This window comes from Nerophis lumbriciformis, linkage group LG14 (genome assembly GCF_033978685.3).
Source record: "Nerophis lumbriciformis linkage group LG14, RoL_Nlum_v2.1, whole genome shotgun sequence".
Classification (NCBI taxonomy): Eukaryota; Metazoa; Chordata; class Actinopteri; order Syngnathiformes; family Syngnathidae; genus Nerophis; species Nerophis lumbriciformis.
Genome location: NC_084561.2, coordinates 4727976 through 4749909, shown reverse-complemented (window position 1 = coordinate 4749909; position 21934 = coordinate 4727976). Strand labels below are relative to the sequence as shown.

General features: G+C 34.3%; 1 protein-coding gene and 1 long non-coding RNA gene across 2 annotated transcripts in view; one reads left to right on the top strand and one right to left on the bottom strand.

Moving 5' to 3' along the window:
- The window catches only part of cers4a (ceramide synthase 4a), a 93289-nt gene that overhangs the window by 29502 nt on the left and 41853 nt on the right, over nucleotides 1-21934 (top strand). The window contains exons 2-3 of the mRNA XM_061976202.2: nucleotides 3773-3890; nucleotides 19155-19273. Coding sequence (XP_061832186.1) covers nucleotides 3773-3890; nucleotides 19155-19273 — 237 coding nt within the window. The remainder of the gene's footprint in view (nucleotides 1-3772; nucleotides 3891-19154; nucleotides 19274-21934) is intronic.
- Nucleotides 18998-21934, bottom strand: part of LOC133616671 (uncharacterized) — a 76207-nt gene continuing 73270 nt past the window's right edge. Inside the window, exon 4 of the long non-coding RNA XR_009816890.2 lies at nucleotides 18998-19261. This is a non-coding gene — a long non-coding RNA (uncharacterized lncRNA). The remainder of the gene's footprint in view (nucleotides 19262-21934) is intronic.

The following is a 21934-nucleotide window of genomic DNA, read 5'->3' as shown; positions in this document are numbered from 1 at the left end:
ATGGACTGTGTCATGGAGTATGTCATTGAGTGTGTCATGGACTGTGTCGTGTAGTATGTCATGGAGTATGTCATGGAGTGTGTCATGTAGTGTGTCATGGACTGTGTCATGGAGTGTGTCATGGAATGTGTCATGGACTGTGTCATGGACTGTGTCATGGACTGTGTCATGGAGTGTGTCATGGCATGTGTCATGGCATGTGTCATGGAGTGTTTCATGGAGTGTGTCATGGAGTATATCATGGAGTGTGTCATGTAGTGTGTCATGGACTGTGTCATGGACTGTGTCATGGCCGCCGTCTGTGAGTGTGTCATTAAGTGTGTCATTGACTGTGTCATGGACTATGTCAAGGACTGTGTCATGGACTGTGTCATGGACTGTGTCATGGACTGTGTCATGGAGTGTGTCATGGACTGTGTCATGGACTGTGTCATGTGCTGTGTCATGGAGTGTGTCGTGTAGTGTGTCATAAAGTATGCCGTGGAGTGTGTCATGGACTGTGTCATGGAGTGTGTCATGGACTGTGTCATGGAGTGTGTCATGGAATACATCATGGAGTGTGTCATGGAGTGTGTCGTGTAGTGTGTCATAAAGTATGTCGTGGAGTGTGTCATGGAGTGTGTCATGGAGTGTGTCATGGAGTATGTCATGGAGTCTGTCATGTAGTGTGTCATGGACTGTGTCATGGAGTGTGTCATGGAGTATATCATGGAGTGTGTCATGGAGTGTGGTATGGAGTGTGTCATGGAGTGTATCACAAACTGTGTCATGGACTGTGTCATGGGTTGTGTCATGTAGTGTGTTATGAACTGTGTCATGGAGTGTATCATGGAGTGTGTCATGAACTGTGTCATGTAGTGTGTCATGAACTGTGTCATGGAGTGTATCATGGAGTGTATCATGGACTGTGTCATGGACTGTGTCATGGAGTGTGTCATGGATTGTGTCATGGATTGTGTCATAGACGGTGTCATGGAGTGTGTCATGGATTGTGTCATGGACTGTGTCATGAACTGTGTCATGGACTGTGTCATGGACTGTGTCATGGAGTGTGTCATGGACTGTGTCATGGATTGTGTCATGACTGTGTCATGGAGTGTGTCATGGATTGTGTCATGGATGGTGTCATGGAGTGTATCATGGATTGTGTCATGGACTGTGTCATGAACTGTGTCATGGACTGTGTCATGGAGTGTGTCGTGTAGTGTGTCATAAAGTATTTCATGGAGTGTGTCATGTAGTGTGTCATGGAGTGTGTCATGGAGTGTGTCATGGACTCTGTCATGGACTGTGTCATGAGGTATGTCATGGAGTGTGTCATGGACTGTGTCATGAGGTATGTCATGGAGTGTGTCATGGACTGTGTCATGGAGTATGTCATGGATGTGTCATGGATTGTGTCATGGAGTGTATCATGGAGTGTGTCATGAAGTGTGTCATGGACTGTGTCATGGAGTGTGTCATGGACTATGTCATGGAGTGTGTCATGGAGTGTGTCATGGAGTGTGTCATGGAGTGTGTCATGTAGTGTGTCATGGACTGTGTCATGGAGTGTGTCATGGAGTGTGTCATAGACTATGTCATGGAGTGTGTCATGGAGTATGTCATGAAGTGTGTCATGTAGTGTGTCATGGAGTGTGTCATGGAGTATGTCATGGACTGTGTCATGGACTATGTCATGGACTGTTGTCATGCACTGTGTCATGGACTGTGTCATGGAGTGTGTCGTGTAGTGTGTCATAAAGTATGCCGTGGAGTGTGTCATGGACTGTGTCATGGACTGTGTCATGGAGTACGTCATGGAGTGTGTCATGGAGTGTGTTGTGTAGTGTGTCATAAGGTATGTCGTGGAGTGTGTCATGGACTGTGTCATGGAGTATGTCATGGAGTGTGTCGTGTAGTGTGTCATAAACTATTTCATGGAGTGTCTCGTGTAGTGTGTCATGGACTATGTCATGGAGTGTGTTGTGTAGTGTGTCATAAAGTATGTCATGTAGTGTGTCATGGAGTGTTTCATGGACTGTGTCATGAGGTATGTCATGGAGTGTGTCATGGACTGTGTCATGGAGTTTGTCATTGATGTGTCATGGAGTGTGTCATGGAGTGTATCATGGAGTATGTAATGGAGTGTGTCATGGAGTGTGTCATGGAGTGTGTCATGGACTATGTCATGGAGTGTGTCATGGACTATGTCATGGAGTGTGTCATGGAGTGTGTCATGTAGTGTGTCATGGAGTGTGTCATGGAGTGTGTCATGGAGTGTGTCATGGACTGTGTCATGGAGTGTGTCATGGACTATGTCATGGAGTGTGTCATGGAGTATGTCATGGAGTGTGTCATGTAGTGTGTCATGGAGTATATCATGGAGTGTGTCATGGAGTGTGTCATGGAGTGTGGTATGGACTGTGTCATGGAGTGTATCACAAACTGTGTCATGGACTGTGTCATGGACTGTGTCATGGACTGTGTCATGTAGTGTGTTATGAACTGTGTCATGGAGTGTATCATGGAGTGTGTCATGAACTGTGTCATGTAGTGTGTCATGAACTGTGTCATGGAGTGTGTCATGGACTGTGTCATGGACTGTGTCATGGAGTGTGTCATGGATTGTGTCATGGAGTGTGTCATGGATTGTGTCATGGACGGTGTCATAGAGTGTGTCATGGATTGTGTCATGAACTGTGTCATGGAGTGTGTCATGGACTGTGTCATGGACTGTGTCATGGAGTGTGTCATGTAGTGTGTCATGTAGTGTGTCATGGACTGTGTCATGGAGTGTGTCATGGACTGTGTCATGGACTGTGTCATGGACTGTGTCATGGACTGTGTCATGGACTGTGTCATGTAGTGTGTTATGAACTGTGTCATGGAGTGTATCATGGAGTGTGTCATGAACTGTGTCATGTAGTGTGTCATGTAGTGTGTTATGAACTGTGTCATGGAGTGTATCATGGAGTGTGTCATGAACTGTGTCATGTAGTATGTCATGAACTGTGTCATGGAGTGTATCATGGACTGTCTCATGGACTGTGTCATGGAGTGTGTCATGGAGTGTGTCATGGATTGTGTCATGGACGGTGTCATGGAGTGTGTCATGGAGTGTATCATGGAGTATGTCATGGAGTGTGTCATGCACTGTGTCATGGACTGTGTCATGTAGTGTGTTATGAACTGTGTCATGGAGTGTATCATGTAGTGTGTCATGGAGTGTGTCATGGACTATGTCATGGAGTATGTCATGGAGTGTGTCATGGAGTGTGTCATGTAGTGTGTCATGGAGTATATCATGGAGTGTGTCATGGAGTGTGTCATGGAGTGTGGTATGGACTGTGTCATGGAGTGTATCACGAACTGTGTCATGGACTGTGTCATGGACTGTGTCATGGACTGTGTCATGTAGTGTGTCATGGAGTGTATCATGGAGTGTGTTATGAACTGTATCATGTAGTGTGTCATGAACTGTGTCATGGAGTGTGTCATGGACTGTGTCATGGATTGTGTCGTGGAGTGTGTCATGGACTGTGTCGTGACACAGACGTGCAGACGCCCAATTAGCTGCTGAGGTGTGTCACGTAACCAGAGAGCGTGTCCTTTCTTGCCCTTCTCAGTAAGTCCCCTCCTTGCCTGTGTGAGGATGTCTAGGTAGTGTTACACACAACATTGTCCCCCTGCCATTGTGCGTGTGACACACACACGCAGATCAGCTGTTGATGTCATGAATATTAAAGAAGGGTTCCTGTCTCCCGTGTGTCCCCCCCCACTCCCCCCTCAGGGTCATCGCCGTCCCCTTAGGCAAACGTTTAGGCGTGAAGGACCGGATTCGGATCCGAGCCGCACCCGTCCCTAAGCTGGAGACCTTCTACGAACAGAACTCGCGGCAGCCGTCACAAGTACGTGATCCTCACTTTGGTTTTCAACATGTTCCCTTCTTATATTTTTTTACATCCTTGTATCATTCGGTTTTTTTAATAACACTAGAAAATCTTTATTTTTATTTTTTTATTTTTTTTAAAACCGAAAAATTTAATTATCTTAATGGTTTTCAAGAAATTGTTGAAGGAAAGTTTGGGGATTTTTTTTCCCAAAAGGGACCGTAGCCGTGCTCACCCTTTAGAGCACAGCCACTAAACCTGCCGAAAATAGTTCTCCATGTTTACATTTTCTCACTATTTTCTTACACTTTATTACGCATTTCTTACATATGTTGGATCATTTTATGAGCTTATTGTTAAGTGTTTAATGTGATTTTAATATTTTGTTTACATTTCCTTTCTGCCTTGAAAGCGGAGGGATTATAATCAGGTTGCATTTAAAATAAAATAGTTTTATCCTGCTCCTTATTTTCAATAGGGCATAAAAAATTTACAATAATAAGAGCATATTTTCCGGACTATATAAGCTGCACCCACAACATGTTTAAATTTAAAAAAAATGTTTCCATACATTAGTTGCAGATATATGCGACTAATATATGTATAATAATAATATAATAATATATTTGAGACACTCATGATTTAGGGCTATATAAGTAAACTAGGGCTGCAGCTAACGATTATTTTTCTATCGATTAATCTATAGATTATTTTTTTCGATTAATCGGTTAATCTATAGATTATTTTTTCGATTAATCTATAGATTATTTTTCCTTTTACCGATTTTTTTTTTTATTTAAAATGAAGAGGAAAAAATAAATGTAGGCCAGTTTTTTCAAAAGGCATGGCTTTTATTTACAAAAAAAAAAAGTATGGCCACTCAGTCAACATTGACAACAACATGACAAAATATTCTGTAACAATGTAAACATTTAAAACTTTTAACATTTAACAAAATTAAAAGTAGCTTATTTGCTTTTTAATGTGCAAATATAAAAGTAAACATCCAGTGCAAATCTTAATATTCTGCAATAGTATAAGCATTTCTAAAGTAAAAGTATTGCTTATTTTGCTTTAAAATGTGCAAAAATAAAGATAAACATCCAATACAAAAAAGTGCAAAACGGAAATATTCTGTAACAAGTGTAAACATTTCAACAAAAGTAAAAGTATTGCTTATTTTGCTTAATAACACAACAATGATAGTATGATTAAAGTGAAAGTTAATTGTTGGTTTGTACATAGTATATGTAACTGTTAATGTTGTAAAAGGTATTTGCACAACTAATTAACGTTAGCGTTAAAGAGGAGCGCGTCTTTGTAAACACTGAACAGGCACGCCAAACGCGCCTCTCAGAGCGAAACAGTGTTTTAGTTTATGAATTTACAACGCAGATACAAATGACACATTCATGATTTTGTGTAATGATGACAACGTATACTCACGCGGACGATTGACTAGTTGATGGTGATGGCAAGAACGCTGTCGGGTGTTTTCTTTTCAAATGTTCCTTCATAGCCGTTGTGCTGCTATGATAGGCCATTTCCGCTCGACACAGTGTGCATACAACAACATTATTAGGCCGTTTATTGAAATACTCCCACACTTTTGACGACTTTTGGCGTGCTTTTTTCCCCTCGCTCGCATCGTCTGCTTTGCGCTCCGCCATGACAGTAAAGTAGTGTGACGTAAATATGCGACGCGCCGACGCACAAAAACGGCGTCGACATATTTACGTAACCGATGACGTCGACTACGTCGACGCGTCGTTTCAGCCTTAAAGTAAACATTGATTGATTGATGTTGTGAAATGAGTTATTTACACATAAATATTCTGTAAATGTTTATTTACATACCTTAATTGTTTCCAAACAGTGTCTGTAACAAGGCAGTAAAACGGCCGATCAAACAAAACAGAAGTCATGGTCATGGACCCACTAGCTGCGCAAGCCAGCTCTCCAATCAGCTAAACAGACCCAATAACTCCACGGTGACGTTTTGGCGAATTTACCGAGGGATTTGTGAAACTGAAACAATGCAAAAAGAATGTTATTGTAAGTTAATAATACTAACACAGACACTCGTAAATGTGTTAGCATATGAGCTAATGCTAACGACGCTAGCACGTACAAATAAGCATGAAAGCTTTAGTAAGTAGGATGTTATGTTTAGACTAAAGGGAGGTGACGGCTCAGACACCAGGGGGCAGTATATACAATTATTTATTATATATATATATATATATAGTCAACATATATATATATATATATGTATATAAATAATAATAAACAATACTACTAACTAAGGAAATGGAGTGTAAACTAGAATACAAGAGTGTGTGGTGTAAGACTATGTGTGTAGTTAACTGAAGTGAGTGTTACCAACGTGTTGAACGAGATACGAGGAAGTCCATGTGGCAGGCAGGTTATCCGGGGCGAGAGAGAGGCGTCGGAATCCAGGGGCGAGCGAGAGGTCGAGAAACGAAGGAGGTAGTCAAGAGTCCAGAGGGAGATCCAGGGAAAAGTGAAACGCACAGCTCACTTTCCAGGCGACGGAGGGTACTGCGGGGACACGGGAGAACAAACAAGGATGTCAGACACGAGGGAAAACACGCAGAGAGAGAGATCATAAGCCTTACGGTACACCATGAGAAAACTAAGTTCCCGCGCCGATCCTTGGGTCCACTGGTCCTTTATTGAGCTTGCCCTCATCAGACCCAGGAGTGTAGATTGCCGGTGAGTGATTGCAGCTGGTGGCTGCTGCAGGGCGGGGACGCGCGCGGCGCACCCGTGGGCGTGTCCCGAGGTGCGCACAGACGGATGAGCGGCGTTGGCAGGAGCCTGAGCCGTAACATAGGAATTGTTTTAGTTATATTGTAAAACTTACAAACGTTGCTCGGAGTGATGAGTAAGGAATCCTTTTGAGCAGAAACTATGGATGGTTTTTATTTTTTTGGTTTGAGGCAAAAAAAAAATAAGAAGTACACTTTCAATTCGCGGCATATGCAGTGGGCTAACTTGTCCAAAAGATGGCGCCATAGCACAAACAATTAACAACATTTCAGTGCTCTGTTTTGAAAACTATCAAACACAGGACATTATGGCAGTTAGCGAGGAAAAAAGATCCATTAAATTAGACGCACCGTTTTATAAGCCGCAGGGTTCAAAGTGTAGGAAACAAAATAGCGGATTATAGTCCGGAATTTACGGTGCGTTTATTCCGAGTATCGTTATCCCTGGATGACCAGAGGAAAAGGAATAACTAAGCGTGCTAAAAAAAAAAAAACATGATGACACAAGATGCTAACCGCTAAAGCTTCAATGGCAACTTGCACTGACATTTTTTTACTCTTTTTTTTTTTTATACACTGAATTTTTAAACACACAAAGTTTGCTCACTATTTAAAAAAAATTAATTCCGTTCACAAAATTCAAAGATAAAAAATTTACCGCATTTTTCGCAGTTTTTTTCATAGTGCGACTTATACTCAGAGCGACTTATGTGTGAAATGATTTACACATTAGCGTAAAATATCAAATAATATTATTTAGCTCATTCACGTACAGAGGTGGGTAGTAACGCGCTACATTTACTCCGTTACATCTACTTGAGTAACTTTTGGGATAAATTGTACTTCTAAGAGTAGTTTTAATGCAACATACTTTTACTTTTACTTGAGTATATTTATAGGGAAGAAAGGCTACTTTTACTCCGCTACTTTTATCTACATTCAGCTCGCTACTCGCTACTAATTTTTATCGATCTGTTAATGCACGCTTTGTTTGTTTTGGTCTGTCAGACAGACCTTCATAGTGCCTGCCTTACTGGTGACGTTTCACTCCGTTCCACCAATAAAATGCAGTCACTAATGACGTTTGACTCCGTTCCACCAATCAGATGCAGTCACTGGTGACGTTGGACCAATCAAACAGAGCCAGGCGGTCACATGACCTGACTTAAACAAGTTGAAAAACCTATTGGGGTGTTACCATTTAGTGGTCAATTGTACGGAATATGTACTGTACTGTGCAATCTACTAATAAAAGTTTCAATCAATCAATCAAAAGTGTGACGGAAAAAGACACTTTTTTATTTCAACCGTACATCCCGTCACAAGCCTAAAGACTGACTGCACAGTTCCTGTCTTCACAATAAAAGTGCCGCTCCATCGCGCCTGCGCTTTCAAAATAAGAGTCTCCGAAAGCCAGCGCAAACAAGCTAGCAAGCTACGGAATTTGCCGCCAATGTATTTCTTGTAAAGTGTGTGAAAACGAATATGGAAGCTGGACAAATAAGATACCAAAAACCAACCACTTTCATGTGGTATTAGACAGAAAGGAGGAACTTTTTTTCTCCTCCATTTGAAAACGTGGACGTTATCATCACTACTGTCTGATTACAATCAATGCAAGTCATCAGAATCAGGTAATACACCAACTTATATTCTTGTCTTCATGAAAGAAAGGAATCTATATGTGTTAAACATGCTTGTATATTCATTAAAACACCTTTAACATGTAAACAAAAACGGCAAAATAAATAAATATAAATGATATACTGTATATATCAATGTATGTGTATATATGTATATATATATATATATATATATATATATATATATGTATATATATATGATATGTGTGTGTATGTTACTCATCAGTTACTCAGTACTTGAGTAGTTTTTTCACAACATACTTTTTACTTTTACTCAAGTAAATATTTGGGTGACTACTCCTTACTTTTACTTGAGTAATAAATCTCTAAAGTAACAGTACTCTTACTTGAGTACAATTTCTGGCTACTCTACCCACCTCTGTTCACGTAACAGACTAGAGCAGGGGTCGGCAACCCAAAATGTTGAAAGAGCCATATTGGACCAAAAATACAAAAACAAATCTGTCTGGAGCCGCAAAAATTAAAAAAATTAAAAGCCATATTACATACAGATAGTGTGTCATGAGATATAAATTGAATTAAGAGGACTTAAAGGAAACTAAATGAGCTCAAATGTAGCTATAAATGAGGCATAATGATGCAATATGTACATACAGCTAGCCTAATTAGCATGTTAGCATCGATTAGCTGGCAATGACCAAATATGTCTGATTAGCACTCCACACAAGTCAATAACATCAACAAAACTCACCTTTCATGCACAACGTTAAAAGTTTGGTGGACAAAAATGAGACAGAAAAAGAAGTGGCATAAAACACGTCCTAGAAAGTTATACATGTAAACAAACTACGGTGAGTTCAAGGACCGCCAAAATTAGTAGGACAAAACGGCGCTCGCCAAATACTGGAATCAGTGAAGCATGTTTAATATAAACAGTGTGCTTTGTAACAATTAGGGAGGTTTGTGTCATGTTTGTCCTCCTACAGCAGGGGTGCTCATTACGTCGATCGCGAGCTACCGATCGATCGTGGAGGGTGTGTCAGTCGATCACCAGCCAGGCATTAAAAAAATAGTCCTAAAAATGAGCGATCATAAATCTTCACTTTCGTCACTTGATTGACATTCACAGCACCCGAGGGTCTTCTGAGATGACGCTGGCTGCTGCCAGCTCATTAAAATTACCGACTGGAAGGCGAGAAACACTTTATTTCAACAGACTCTGGCGCCGTACCTGTTGTCAAAACTCCAAAGACCGACTGCACAGTTGCACAATAAAAGTGCTGCTTCATCCTGCTTGCGCTACCAAAATAAGAGTCTCAGAAAGCTGGCGTGCACAAGCTAGTAAGCTACGGAGTTTGCCGACAATGTATTTCTTGTAAAGTGTATACAAAGGAGTACGGAAGCTGGACAAATAAGATGCCAAAAACCAACCACTTTCATGTGGTATTGGACAGAAAGGAGGTCTTTTTTTCTCCTCCATTCGAAAATGCGGACGTTATCATCACTACTGTCTGATTCCAATCAATGCAAGTCATCACAATCAGGTAATACACCAACTTATATTCTTGTCTTCATGAAAGAAAGGAATCTATATGCGTTAAACATGATTGTATTATCTTTAAACACCTTAACTTGTTAACAATATTAACTATATGTGTTAAACATGCTTGTATTATCTTTAAACACCTTTAACTTGTTAACAATATTAACGATATGTGTTAAAAATGCTTGTATTGTCATTAGACACCTTTAACTTGTTAACAATATTAACTATTTGTGTTAAACATGCTTGTATTATTTTTAACCACCTTTAACTTGTTAACAATATTAACTATATGTGTTAAACATGCTTGCATTATCTTTAAACACCTTTAACTTGTTAACAATATTAACGATATGTGTTAAAAATGCTTGTATTGTCATTAAACACCTTTAACTTGTTAACAATATTAACTATATGTGTTAAACATGCTTGTATTATTTTTAACCACCTTTAACTTGTTAACAATATTAACTATTTGTGTTAAACATGCTTGTATTATCTTTAACCACCTTTAAGTTGTTAACAATATTAACTATATGTGTTAAACATGCTTGCATTATCTTTAAACACCTTTAACTTGTTAACAATATTAACTATATGTGTTAAACATGCTTGTATTGTCATTAAACACCTTTAACTTGTTAACAATATTAACTATATGTATTAAACATACTTGTATTATCATTAAACACCTTTAATTTATTAACAATATGTGTTAAACATGCTTGTATTATCTTTAAACACCTTTAACTTGTTAACAATATTAACTATATGTATTAAACATGATTGTATTATCATTAAACACCTTTAATGTATTAACAATATTAACTATGTGTGTTAAACATGCTTGCATTATCATTAAACACCTTTAACTTGTTAACAAAAACATATGTTTCATAAATAAGTAAATATAAATGATATATATGAATGAGGTAGATCCCCACGACTTGATCAATTGAAAAGTAGCTCGCCTGCAGAAAAAGTGTGAGCACCCCTGATGTAAACAAACTACGGTGAGTTCAAGGACCGCCAAAATTAGTAGGACAAAGCGGCGCTCGCCAAATACTGGAATCAGTGAAGCATGTTTAGTATAAACAGTGTGCTTTATAACAATTAGGGAGGTTTGTGTCATGTTTGTCCTCCTACAGAAACCATATTAAAACAAAACATTTTTTTTTTCCCCTCATCTTTTTTCATTTTTCATGCATTTTTGAAAAAGCTCCAGAGAGCCACTAGGGCGGCGCTAAAGAGAGTCGAGGGTTGCCGACCCCTGGACTAGATGTGTAAGATTTCATGGGATTTAGCGATTAGGAGTGACAGATTGTTTGGTAAACGTATAGCATGTTCTATATGTTATAGTTATTTCAATGACTCTTACCATAATATGTTACGTTAACATACCAGTTGGTTATTTATGCCTCATATAACGTACACTTATTCAGCCTGTTGTTCACTATTCTTCATTTATTTTAAATTGCCTTTCAAATGTCTATTCTTGCTGTTGGCTTTTATCAAATACATTTCCCCCAAAAATGCGACTTATATATGTTTTTTTCCTTCTTTATTATGCATTTTCGGCCGGTGCGACTTATACTCCGAAAAATACAGTAGCTAAGTACATAAATGAAGTGGCAAAAAATAGCTTTGGTAATAAAGACAGAAATGCTCGAGTGGACGGACCAGTTTAAGTTTCAGGTTATATCTCCGCCCTTGTTTCAACATCCACGTTCAAGTGCAGACAAGCAGTGATGTGCAGCCACCAGGAGTGTGATATCAAAGAGTGTCATGAGGGTGAACACTATGTTGCTGAGCAGGACTCATTGGCATCTCCTCAAATTAGACGGCAACAGAAATGTCGGTCGACCAGGTGGAATAATTGCTGCCTTGCATAATGAGCCAGGATGAGACAGATTCTGACATTGATTTGACCATTGACATTTGATCATTCTCCAACCAATATTCTACAACCCAAATATGACGTTGAAACAACATGCTTTTTAACAATGTTAATTCAATGTTGGATTTTGACGTTGATTTAAAAAATTAAAAAAATTTGAAAATCATTTTGTACCTTGAAAATCATTTTTTTTACCTTGAAAAAAATATTTTACCTTGAAAATTTTTTTCACCTTGAAAATCATTTTTTTTACCTTGAAAATCATTTTTTTACCTTGAAAAAAATATTTTACCTTGAAAATTTTTTTTACCTTGAAATTTTTTTTTTAACTTGAAAATCATTTTTTTTACCTTGAAAATTGTTTTTAACCTTGAAAAATAAATTTTACCTTGAAAATCATTTTTTTACCTTGAAAATCATTTTTAACCTTGAAAATCATTTTTTACCTTGAAAATCATTTTTAACCTTGAAAATCATTTTTTACCTTGAAAATCATTTTTAACCTTGAAAATCATTTTTTACCTTGAAAATCATTTTTAACCTTGAAAATCATTTTTTACCTTGAAAATAATTTTTAACCTTGAAAATAATTTTTTACCTTGAAAATCATTTTTAACCTTGAAAATCATTTTTTACCTTGATAATCATTTTTTTAACTTGAAAATCATTTTTAACCTTGAAAAAAAAAATTTACCTTGAAAATTTTTTTTTACCTTGAAAATCATTTTTTTCTTTGAAAATCATTTTTTACCTTGAAAATCATTTTTTTCTTTGAAAATCATTTTTTACCTAGAAAATCATTTTTTACCTTGAAAAAAATTTTTTACCTTGAAAAAATTCAATATTCTACAACCCAAATATGACGTTGAAACAACATGCTTTTTAACAACGTTAATTCAATGTTGGATTTTGACGTTGATTTGACCATTGAAATGTCGTCATTTTCCAACCCAAATATGACCTTGAAACAACATGCTTTTTAACAACGTTAATTCAATGTTGGATTTTGACGTTGATTTAAAAAATAAAAAAAAATTGAAAATCATTTTTTACCTTGAAAATCATTTTTTTTACCTTGAAAAAAAAAATGTACCTAGAAATTTTTTTTTACCTTGAAAATCATTTTTGTACCTTGAAAATCATTTTTAACCTTGAAAAAAAAATGTTTACCTTGAAAATCATTTTTTTACCTTGAAAATCATTTTTAACCTTGAAAAAAAAAATTTACCTTGAACATTTTTTTTTACCTTGAAAATCTTTTTTTTCTTTGAAAATCATTTTTTACCTAGAAAATCATTTTTTACCTTGAAAAAAAATTTTTACCTTGAAAAAATTCAATATTCTACAACCCAAATATGACGTTGAAACAACATGCTTTTTAACAACGTTAATTCAATGTTAGATTTTGACGTTGATTTAAAAAATTAAAAAATTTTGAAAATCGTTTTTTACCTTGAAAATCATTTTTTTACCTTGAAAAAAAAATGTTACCTTGAAAAAAAATTTTACCTTGAAAATCATTTTTTTTACCTTGAAAATAATTTTTTTTACCTTGAAAATTTTTTTTTAACTTGAAAATCATTTTTTACCTTGAAAATCATTTTTAACCTTGAAAAAAAATTTTACCTTGAAAATCATTTTTTTTACCTTGAAAATCATTTTTAACCTTGAAAATCATTTTTTACCTTGAAAATCATTTTTAACCTTGAAAAAAAAAATTTACCTTGAAAATTTTTTTTACCTTGAAAATCATTTTTTTCTTTGAAAATCATTTTTTACCTTGAGAATCATTTTTTTCTTTGAAAATCATTTTTTACCTAGAAAATCATTTTTTACCTTGAAAAAAAAATTTAACCTTGAAAAAATTCAATATTCTACAACCCAAATATGACGTTGAAACAAAATACTTTTTAACAACGTTAATTCAATGTTGAATTTTGACGTTGATTTGACCATTGAAATTTGGTCATTTTCCAACCCAAATATGACCTTGAAACAACATGCTTTTTAACAACGTTAATTCAATGTTGGATTTTGACGTTGATTTAAAAAATAAAAAAAATTTGAAAATCATTTTTTACCTTGAAAATCATTTTTTTACCTTGAAAAAAAAAAAATGTACCTTGAAAATTTTTTTTAACCTTGAAAAAAAATGTTTGCCTTGAAAATCATTTTTTTACCTTGAAAATAATTTTTAACCTTGAAAATCATTTTTTACCTTGAAAATTATTTTTAACCTTGAAAATCATTTTTTACCTCGAAAATAATTTTTTTACCTTGAAAATCATTTTTTACCTTGAAAATCATTTTTTTACCTTGAAAATCATTTTTAACCTTGAAAAAAAAATTTTACCTTGAAAATTTTTTTTTACCTTGAAAATCATTTTTTTCTTTGAAAATCATTTTTTACCTAGAAAATCATTTTTTACCTTGAAAAAAAATTTTTACCTTGAAAAAATTCAATATTCTACAACCCAAATATGACATTGAAACAACATGCTTTTTAACAACGTTAATTCAATGTTGAATTTTGACGTTGATTTGACCATTGAAATTTGGTCATTTTCCAACCCAAATATGACCTTGAAACAACATGCTTTTTAACAACGTTAATTCAATGTTGGATTTTGACGTTGATTTAAAAAATTAAAAACATTTGAAAATCATTTTTTACCTTGAAAATCATTTTTTTACCTTGAAAAAAAATTTTACCTTGAAAATTTTTTTTACCTTGAAAATTTTTTTTTACCTTGAAAATCATTTTTTTCTTTGAAAATCATTTTTTACCTAGAAAATCATTTTTTACCTTGAAAAAAAATTTTTACCTTGAAAAAATTCAATATTCTACAACCCAAATATGACATTGAAACAACATGCTTTTTAACAACGTTAATTCAATGTTGAATTTTGACGTTGATTTGACCATTGAAATTTGGTCATTTTCCAACCCAAATATGACCTTGAAACAACATGCTTTTTAACAACGTTAATTCAATGTTGGATTTTGACGTTGATTTAAAAAATTAAAAACATTTGAAAATCATTTTTTACCTTGAAAATCATTTTTTTACCTTGAAAAAAAATTTTACCTTGAAAATTTTTTTTACCTTGAAAATTTTTTTTTACCTTGAAAATTTTTTTTTACCTTGAAAATCATTTTTTTACCTTGAAAGTCATTTTTAACCTTGAAAAAAAATGTTACCTTGAAAATCATTTTTTTTACCTTGAAAATCATTTTTAACCTTGAAAATCATTTTTTACCTTGAAAATCATTTTTAACCTTGAAAATCATTTTTTACCTTGAAAATCATTTTTTTCTTTGAAAATCATTTTTTACCTTGAAAATCATTTTTTTCTTTGAAAATCATTTTTTACCTAGAAAATCATTTTTTACCTTGAAAAAAAAATGTTACCTTGAAAAAATTCAATATTCTACAACCCAAATATGACGTTGAAACAACATGCTTTTTAACAACGTTAATTCAATGTTGGATTTTGACGTTGATTTGACCATTGAAATTTGGTCATTTTCCAACCCAAATATGACATTTGATCATTCTCCAACCAATATTCTCCAACCCAAACATAACGTTGAAACAACAGGCTTTTTTACAACGTTAATTCACTGTTGGATTGTGACGTTAATTTGACCTTTGAAATTTGGTCATTTTCCAACCAATATTTTATAACACAAATACAACGTTGAAACAACATCCTTTTTGACAACGTTTATTCCATGTTGGGTTCTGACGTTGATTTGACCATTGAAATTTGGTCATTTCCCAACCAAAATTCGAAGACTCAAACATAACATTGAAACAACATGCTTTTTTACAACGTTAATTCAATGTCAGGTTGTGACGTTGATTTGACCATTGAAATGTGGTCATTTTCCAGCCAATATTCAACAACACAAATACAACGTTGAAACAACATGCTTTTTGACAACGTTTAATCAATGTTGGGTTCTGACGTTGATTTGACCATTGAAATTTGGTCATTTCCCAACCAATATTCTACAACACAAATACGACGTTGAAACAACATGCTTTTTAACGTTTAATCAATGTTGGGTTCTGACCATTGAATTTTGGTCATTTCCCAACCCAAATACGATGTTGAAACAACATATTTTTTGACAACGTTTATTCAATGTCAGATTCTGACATTGATTTGACCATTGACATTTGATCATTCTCCAACCAATATTCTACAACCCAAATACGACGTTGAAACAACATGCTTTTTGACAACGTTAATTCAATGTTGGATTTTGACGTTGATTTGACCATTGAAATTTGGTCATTTTCCAACCCAAATATGACCTTGAAACAACATGCTTTTTAACAACGTTAATTCAATGTTGGATTTTGACGTTGATTTAAAAAAAAAAAAAAAAAATTGAAAATCATTTTTTACCTTGAAAATCATTTTTTTACCTTGAAAAAAAAATGTTTACCTTGAAAATCTTTTTTTTTACCTTGAAAATCATTTTTGACCTTGAAAATCTTTTTTTACCTTGAAAATCTTTTTTTTTTACCTTGAAAATCATTTTTAACCTTGAAAATAATTTTTTACCTTGAAAATCTTTTTTTTTACCTTGAAAATCATTTTTAACCTTGAAAAAAAAAATTACCTTGAAAATTTTTTTTACCTTGAAAATAATGTTTTTCTTTGAAAATAATTTTTTACCTTGAAAATAATTTTTTACCTTGAAAATCATTTTTTACCTTGAAAATCATTTTTTACCTTGAAAATCATTTTTTTACCTTGAAAAAAAAATGTTACCTTGAAAAAATTCTTTACCTTGAAAATCATTTTTTTACCTTGAAAAATTTTTTTTACCTTAAAAATTTCTTTTTTACCCTGAAAATCATTTTTTTACCTTGAAAAATCATTTTTAACCTTGAAAAAAACATTTTACCTTGAAAATCCTTTTTTTTACCTTGAAAATCATTTTTGACCTTGAAAATCATTTTTAACCTTGAAAATCATTTTTTACCTTGAAAATCATTTTTTTTACCTTGAAAATCATTTTTAACCTTGGAAAAAAAAATGTACCTTGAAAAAAATTTTTTACCTTGAAAATCATTTTTTTCTTTAAAAATCATTTTTTACCTTGAAAATCATTTTCTACCTTGAAAATCATTTTTACCTTGAAAAAAAAATGTAACCTTGAAAAAATTCAATATTCTACAACCCAAATATGACGTTGAAACAACATGCTTTTTAACAACGTTAATTCAATGTTGGATTTTGACGTTGATTTGACCATTGAAATTTGGTCATTTTCCAACCCAAATATGACATTTGATCATTCTCCAACCAATATTCTACAACCCAAACATAACGTTGAAACAACATGCTTTTTTACAACGTTAATTCACTATTGGATTGTGACGTTGATTTGACCTTTGAAATTTGGTCATTTTCCAACCAATATTTTATAACACAAATACAACGTTGAAACAACATGCTTTTTGACAACGTTTATTCCATGTTGGGTTCTGACGTTGATTTGACCATTGAAATTTGGTCATTTCACAACCAAAATTTGAAGACTCAAACATAACATTGAAACAACATGCTTTTTTACAACGTTTATTCAATGTCAGGTTGTGACGTTGATTTGACCATTGAAATGTGGTCATTTTCCAGCCAATATTCAACAACACAAATACAACGTTGAAACAACATGCTTTTTAACAACGTTTAATCAATGTTGGGTTCTGACCATTGAATTTTGGTCATTTCCCAACCCAAATACGATGTTGAAACAACATGCTTTTTGACAACGTTTATTCAATGTCAGATTCTGACATTGATTTGACCATTGACATTTGATCATTCTCCAACCAATATTCTACAACCCAAATACGACGTTGAAACAACATGCTTTTTGACAACGTTAATTCAATGTTGGATTTTGACGTTGATTTGACCATTGAAATTTGGTCATTTTCCAACCCAAATATGACCTTGAAACAACATGCTTTTTAACAACGTTAATTCAATGTTGGATTTTGACGTTGATTTAAAAAAAAAAAAAAAAAAATGAAAATCATTTTTTACCTTGAAAATCATTTTTTTTACCTTGAAAAAAACATTTTACCTTGAAAGATTTTTTTACCTTGAAAATCATTTTTTACCTTGAAAATCATTTTTTTTACCTTGAAAAAAACATTTTACCTTGAAAAAAATTTTTACCTTGAAAATCATTTTTTTTACCTTGAAATTTTTTTTTTAACTTGAAAATATTTTTTTTTTTACCTTGAACATCATTTTTAACCTTGAAAAAAACATTTTACCTTGAAAATCTTTTTTTTTACCTTGAAAATCATTTTTGACCTTGAAAATCATTTTTTACCTTGAAAATCTTTTTTTTTTTACCTTGAAAATCATTTTTAACCTTGAAAATCTTTTTTTACTTTGAAAATCATTTTTAACCTTGAAAATAATTTTTTACCTTGAAAATCATTTTTTTTACCTTAAAAATCATTTTTAACCTTGAAAAAAAAAATTACCTTGAAAATTTTTTTTTACCTTGAAAATCATTTTTTTCTTTGAAAATCATTTTTTACCTTGAAAATCATTTTTTACCTTGAAAATCATTTTTAACCTTGAAAAAAAAAATTACCTTGAAAAATTTTTTTTACCTTGAAAATCATATTTTTCTTTGAAAATCATTTTTTTACCTTGAAAATCATTTTTTTCTTTGAAAATCATTTTTTACCTTGAAAATCATTTTTTACCTTGAAAATCATTTTTAACCTTGAAAAAAAAAATTACCTTGAAAATTTTTTTGTACCTTAAAAATCATTTTTTTCTTTGAAAATCATTTTTTACCTAGAAAATCATTTTTTACCTTGAAAAACATTTTTTACCTTGAAAAAAACGTTTAACCTTGAAAAAATTCAATATTCTACAACCCAAATATGACGTTGAAACAACATGCTTTTTAACAACGTTAATTCAATGTTGGATTGTGACGTTGATTTGACCTTTGAAATTTGGTCATTTTCCAACCCAAATATGACATTTGATCATTCTCCAACCAATATTCTACAACCCAAACATAACGTTGAAACAACATGCTTTTTTACAACGTTAATTCACTGTTGGATTGTGACGTTGATTTGACCATTGAAATTTGGTCATTTTCCAACCAATATTTTATAACCCAAATATGACGTTGAAACAACATGCTTTTTGACAACGTTTAATCAATGTTGGGTTCTGACGTTGATTTGACCATTGAATTTTGGTCATTTTCCAAACTACATTGTGGATTCAACGTTAGACACCAACGTTGTCACAATTGACAAATACAACTATTTTGCACTGTTGTTTCAGAGTCCGTTTTAAAGGACACGTACGTATAAACAACGTTGTATCAATGTCTGGTGCCTGCTGGGATGCTTTAATGGCGTGTTTGTTCCCCCTCAGAGTGAAGTGGCCTTCCTAGGCAAGCAGTGTGGACTCTCCCAGGCACAGGTCCTCACCTGGTTCCGGCACAGGCGAAACCAGGACCGACCCACCAACACCAAGAAGTTCTGCGAGGCCACGTGGGTTTGAATCGGGTCCTCTCCTGCGTCATCACCGCGGTGGATTTGAAACACGAGACGGGCGAGAAAGGAAAGGATTGAATTGGCTTTCAGACTTCTTACAAATGTTGCATCAAATATAGCCGGATCACATTTTTTCTAGGGATGTAGTAAGTTAGTAAGGTAACTTCCTGCTTCTCAGGATTGTTAACCTACTAAGATAGTGTTTTTAGGGCCCGCATGGCAATTCCCCCTTCAAGACAAAAAAGTACTAAAAACAGTCACTTTTGCCTCTTTGAGCTGTAATTTGACCCCCTTAACATGCTTCAAAACTCACCAAACTGAACGCACACATCAGGACTGGCAAACATTGCGATCTAAAACAAAACCTAACCCCAAATCTCAAAATTGCGCTCTACTGCAATTTTTTAATAAAACGCAAAAAAAAACTGCTCCTCGGAAGAAACAAAATGACAAAACTGCCTGTAACTCCCACTGGGAAGGTCGGAGAGACATGAAACAAAAACCTCTATGTAGGTCTCACTTAGACCTACATTTCATAAATTGACAACCCCCAGCAAAAATCAACAGGAAGTTTGCTATTCCCCCTTCAAAACAAATTTTTTGTACAAACCGGTCACCTTCCTTCAAAAACGATCTCTTCTGAGCGCGTTTGTCATTTCGCCTTCAAACTAACACAGGAGAGAGATTGAACTCTTGTGATTACAATGACAGAATTGTTTTCTAACTGCTCCAGTTTTGATTTTATGACCCTTCAAAGACCCGCTGCACTGCTGTTTTTTTAAGATGGCTGCTTAAAAGCAGGAAGCACCAACGTGCCCACACAATGCAGACAAGGTAGGTACACTAGACAAAAGTCTTGGGACACTTCAGACTAAAAGTAGACAAAAGTATTGGGACACTTATGACTATCACTGGACAAAAGTATTGGGACAGTTAGGACTAGCTCCTGCCAAATACGCGGGCCCGACCAATGCTGCTTGCAGCTTTAATTTTGGTTGAATTTGTATGTATATATAGTGCAATCGTATTATGTATTATTAAGTACTAATTTGTATTTTTTCAATACCTTTTATTTCTGTTAATGTTTATAAATCCTGAACTGTAAACAAAAACATTTCCCAATGTGGGATGGATAAAAGTCTATCTATTTATCTATATGAAGGGTGTCCCAAATCAATATTGCTATCAAATACTGGTTCGATATCAGCAAAAAAAGCAAGTATCGGATTTAATTTATGCTGGCAATTATGACTTAAATTAATAGGGATGTCCGATAATGGCTTTTTGCCGATATTCCGATATTGTCCAACTCTTTAATTACCGATACCGATATCAACCGATATATACAGTCGTGGAATTAACACATTATTACGTTTAATTTGGACAACCAGGTATGGTGAAGATAAGGTACTTTTAAAAAAATTAATAAAATAAGATAAATAAATTTAAAAAAAATTATTGAATAAAAACAAAGTAAAACAATATAAAAACAGTTACATAGAAACTAGTAATTAATGAAAATGAGTCAAATTAAGTGTTAAAGGTTAGTACTATTAGTGGATATTGTCATGTCTGTATTATCATGTTTTGTTTTAAGTCATGTTTTGTTTAGTTTCTGTCTTTTCACTCCCTTGTCTGGTCACCATAGCAACCATTAGTTTTCACCTGTCACGTCACGCACCTGTTTCACGTCTTGAGTCACGCACCTGTTTTCGTTAATCATGTCCGTAGTATTTAAGTTCAGTGTTTTTCAGTTTTTTTTTCTGACGACCTCGCACCCCATACCGCACCACATTTATGCTCTGTCCATTCCTCTATGATCCTGCTTCATGTCCCTTGTCACAGTAAGTTTTGGTTCCATGTTTATAGTCTTTTTGTTTTTCATAGTTTATTCTCCGCCACTGTGCGCGCTTTCATTTATTCCTTTATTTTGATAAATATAAATAAATCATGTACCTCCATTCCCGTCTCGCCCGTGCCAACTTTCCGTTGCATCCTGGAAAAGCAAACTCCCAAGATCAAGTCATGACAGTAGGTCGTCAGACCGAACAACAGAAAATGAATGAACTTAAATACTATGGACATGATTAGTGAAAGCAGGTGCGTGACTCAAAACGTGAAACAGGTGCGTGACGTGACAGGTGAAAACTAATGGTTGCTATGGTGACAAGAGTGCACAATGAGTCCAAACGTGGAACAGGTGCGTGACGTGACAGGTGAAACTAATGGTTGCTATGGTGACAAAACAAAACAAAAGTGCACAAAAAGTCCAAAATTTAAACCGAACATTACTAAAACAAAACATGATCACACAGACATGACAGATATATATTGATATATAATGTAGGAACCAGAATATTAATAACAGAAAGAAACAGCCCTTTTGTGTGAATGAGTGTAAACGGGGGAAGGAGGGTTTTTTTGGGTTGGTGCACTAATTGTAAGTGTATCTTGTGTTTTTTATGTTGATTTAATAAAAAAAACAAGAAAAAAACGATACTGATAATTAAAAAAATGATACCGATAATTTCTGATATTACATTTTAACGCATTTATCGGCCGATAATATCGGCAGGCCGGTATTATCGGACATCTCTATAAATTAACAAAAAAAATTCTACTTGTAATATTTCTCTTTTATTCTGGTAATTAAGACTA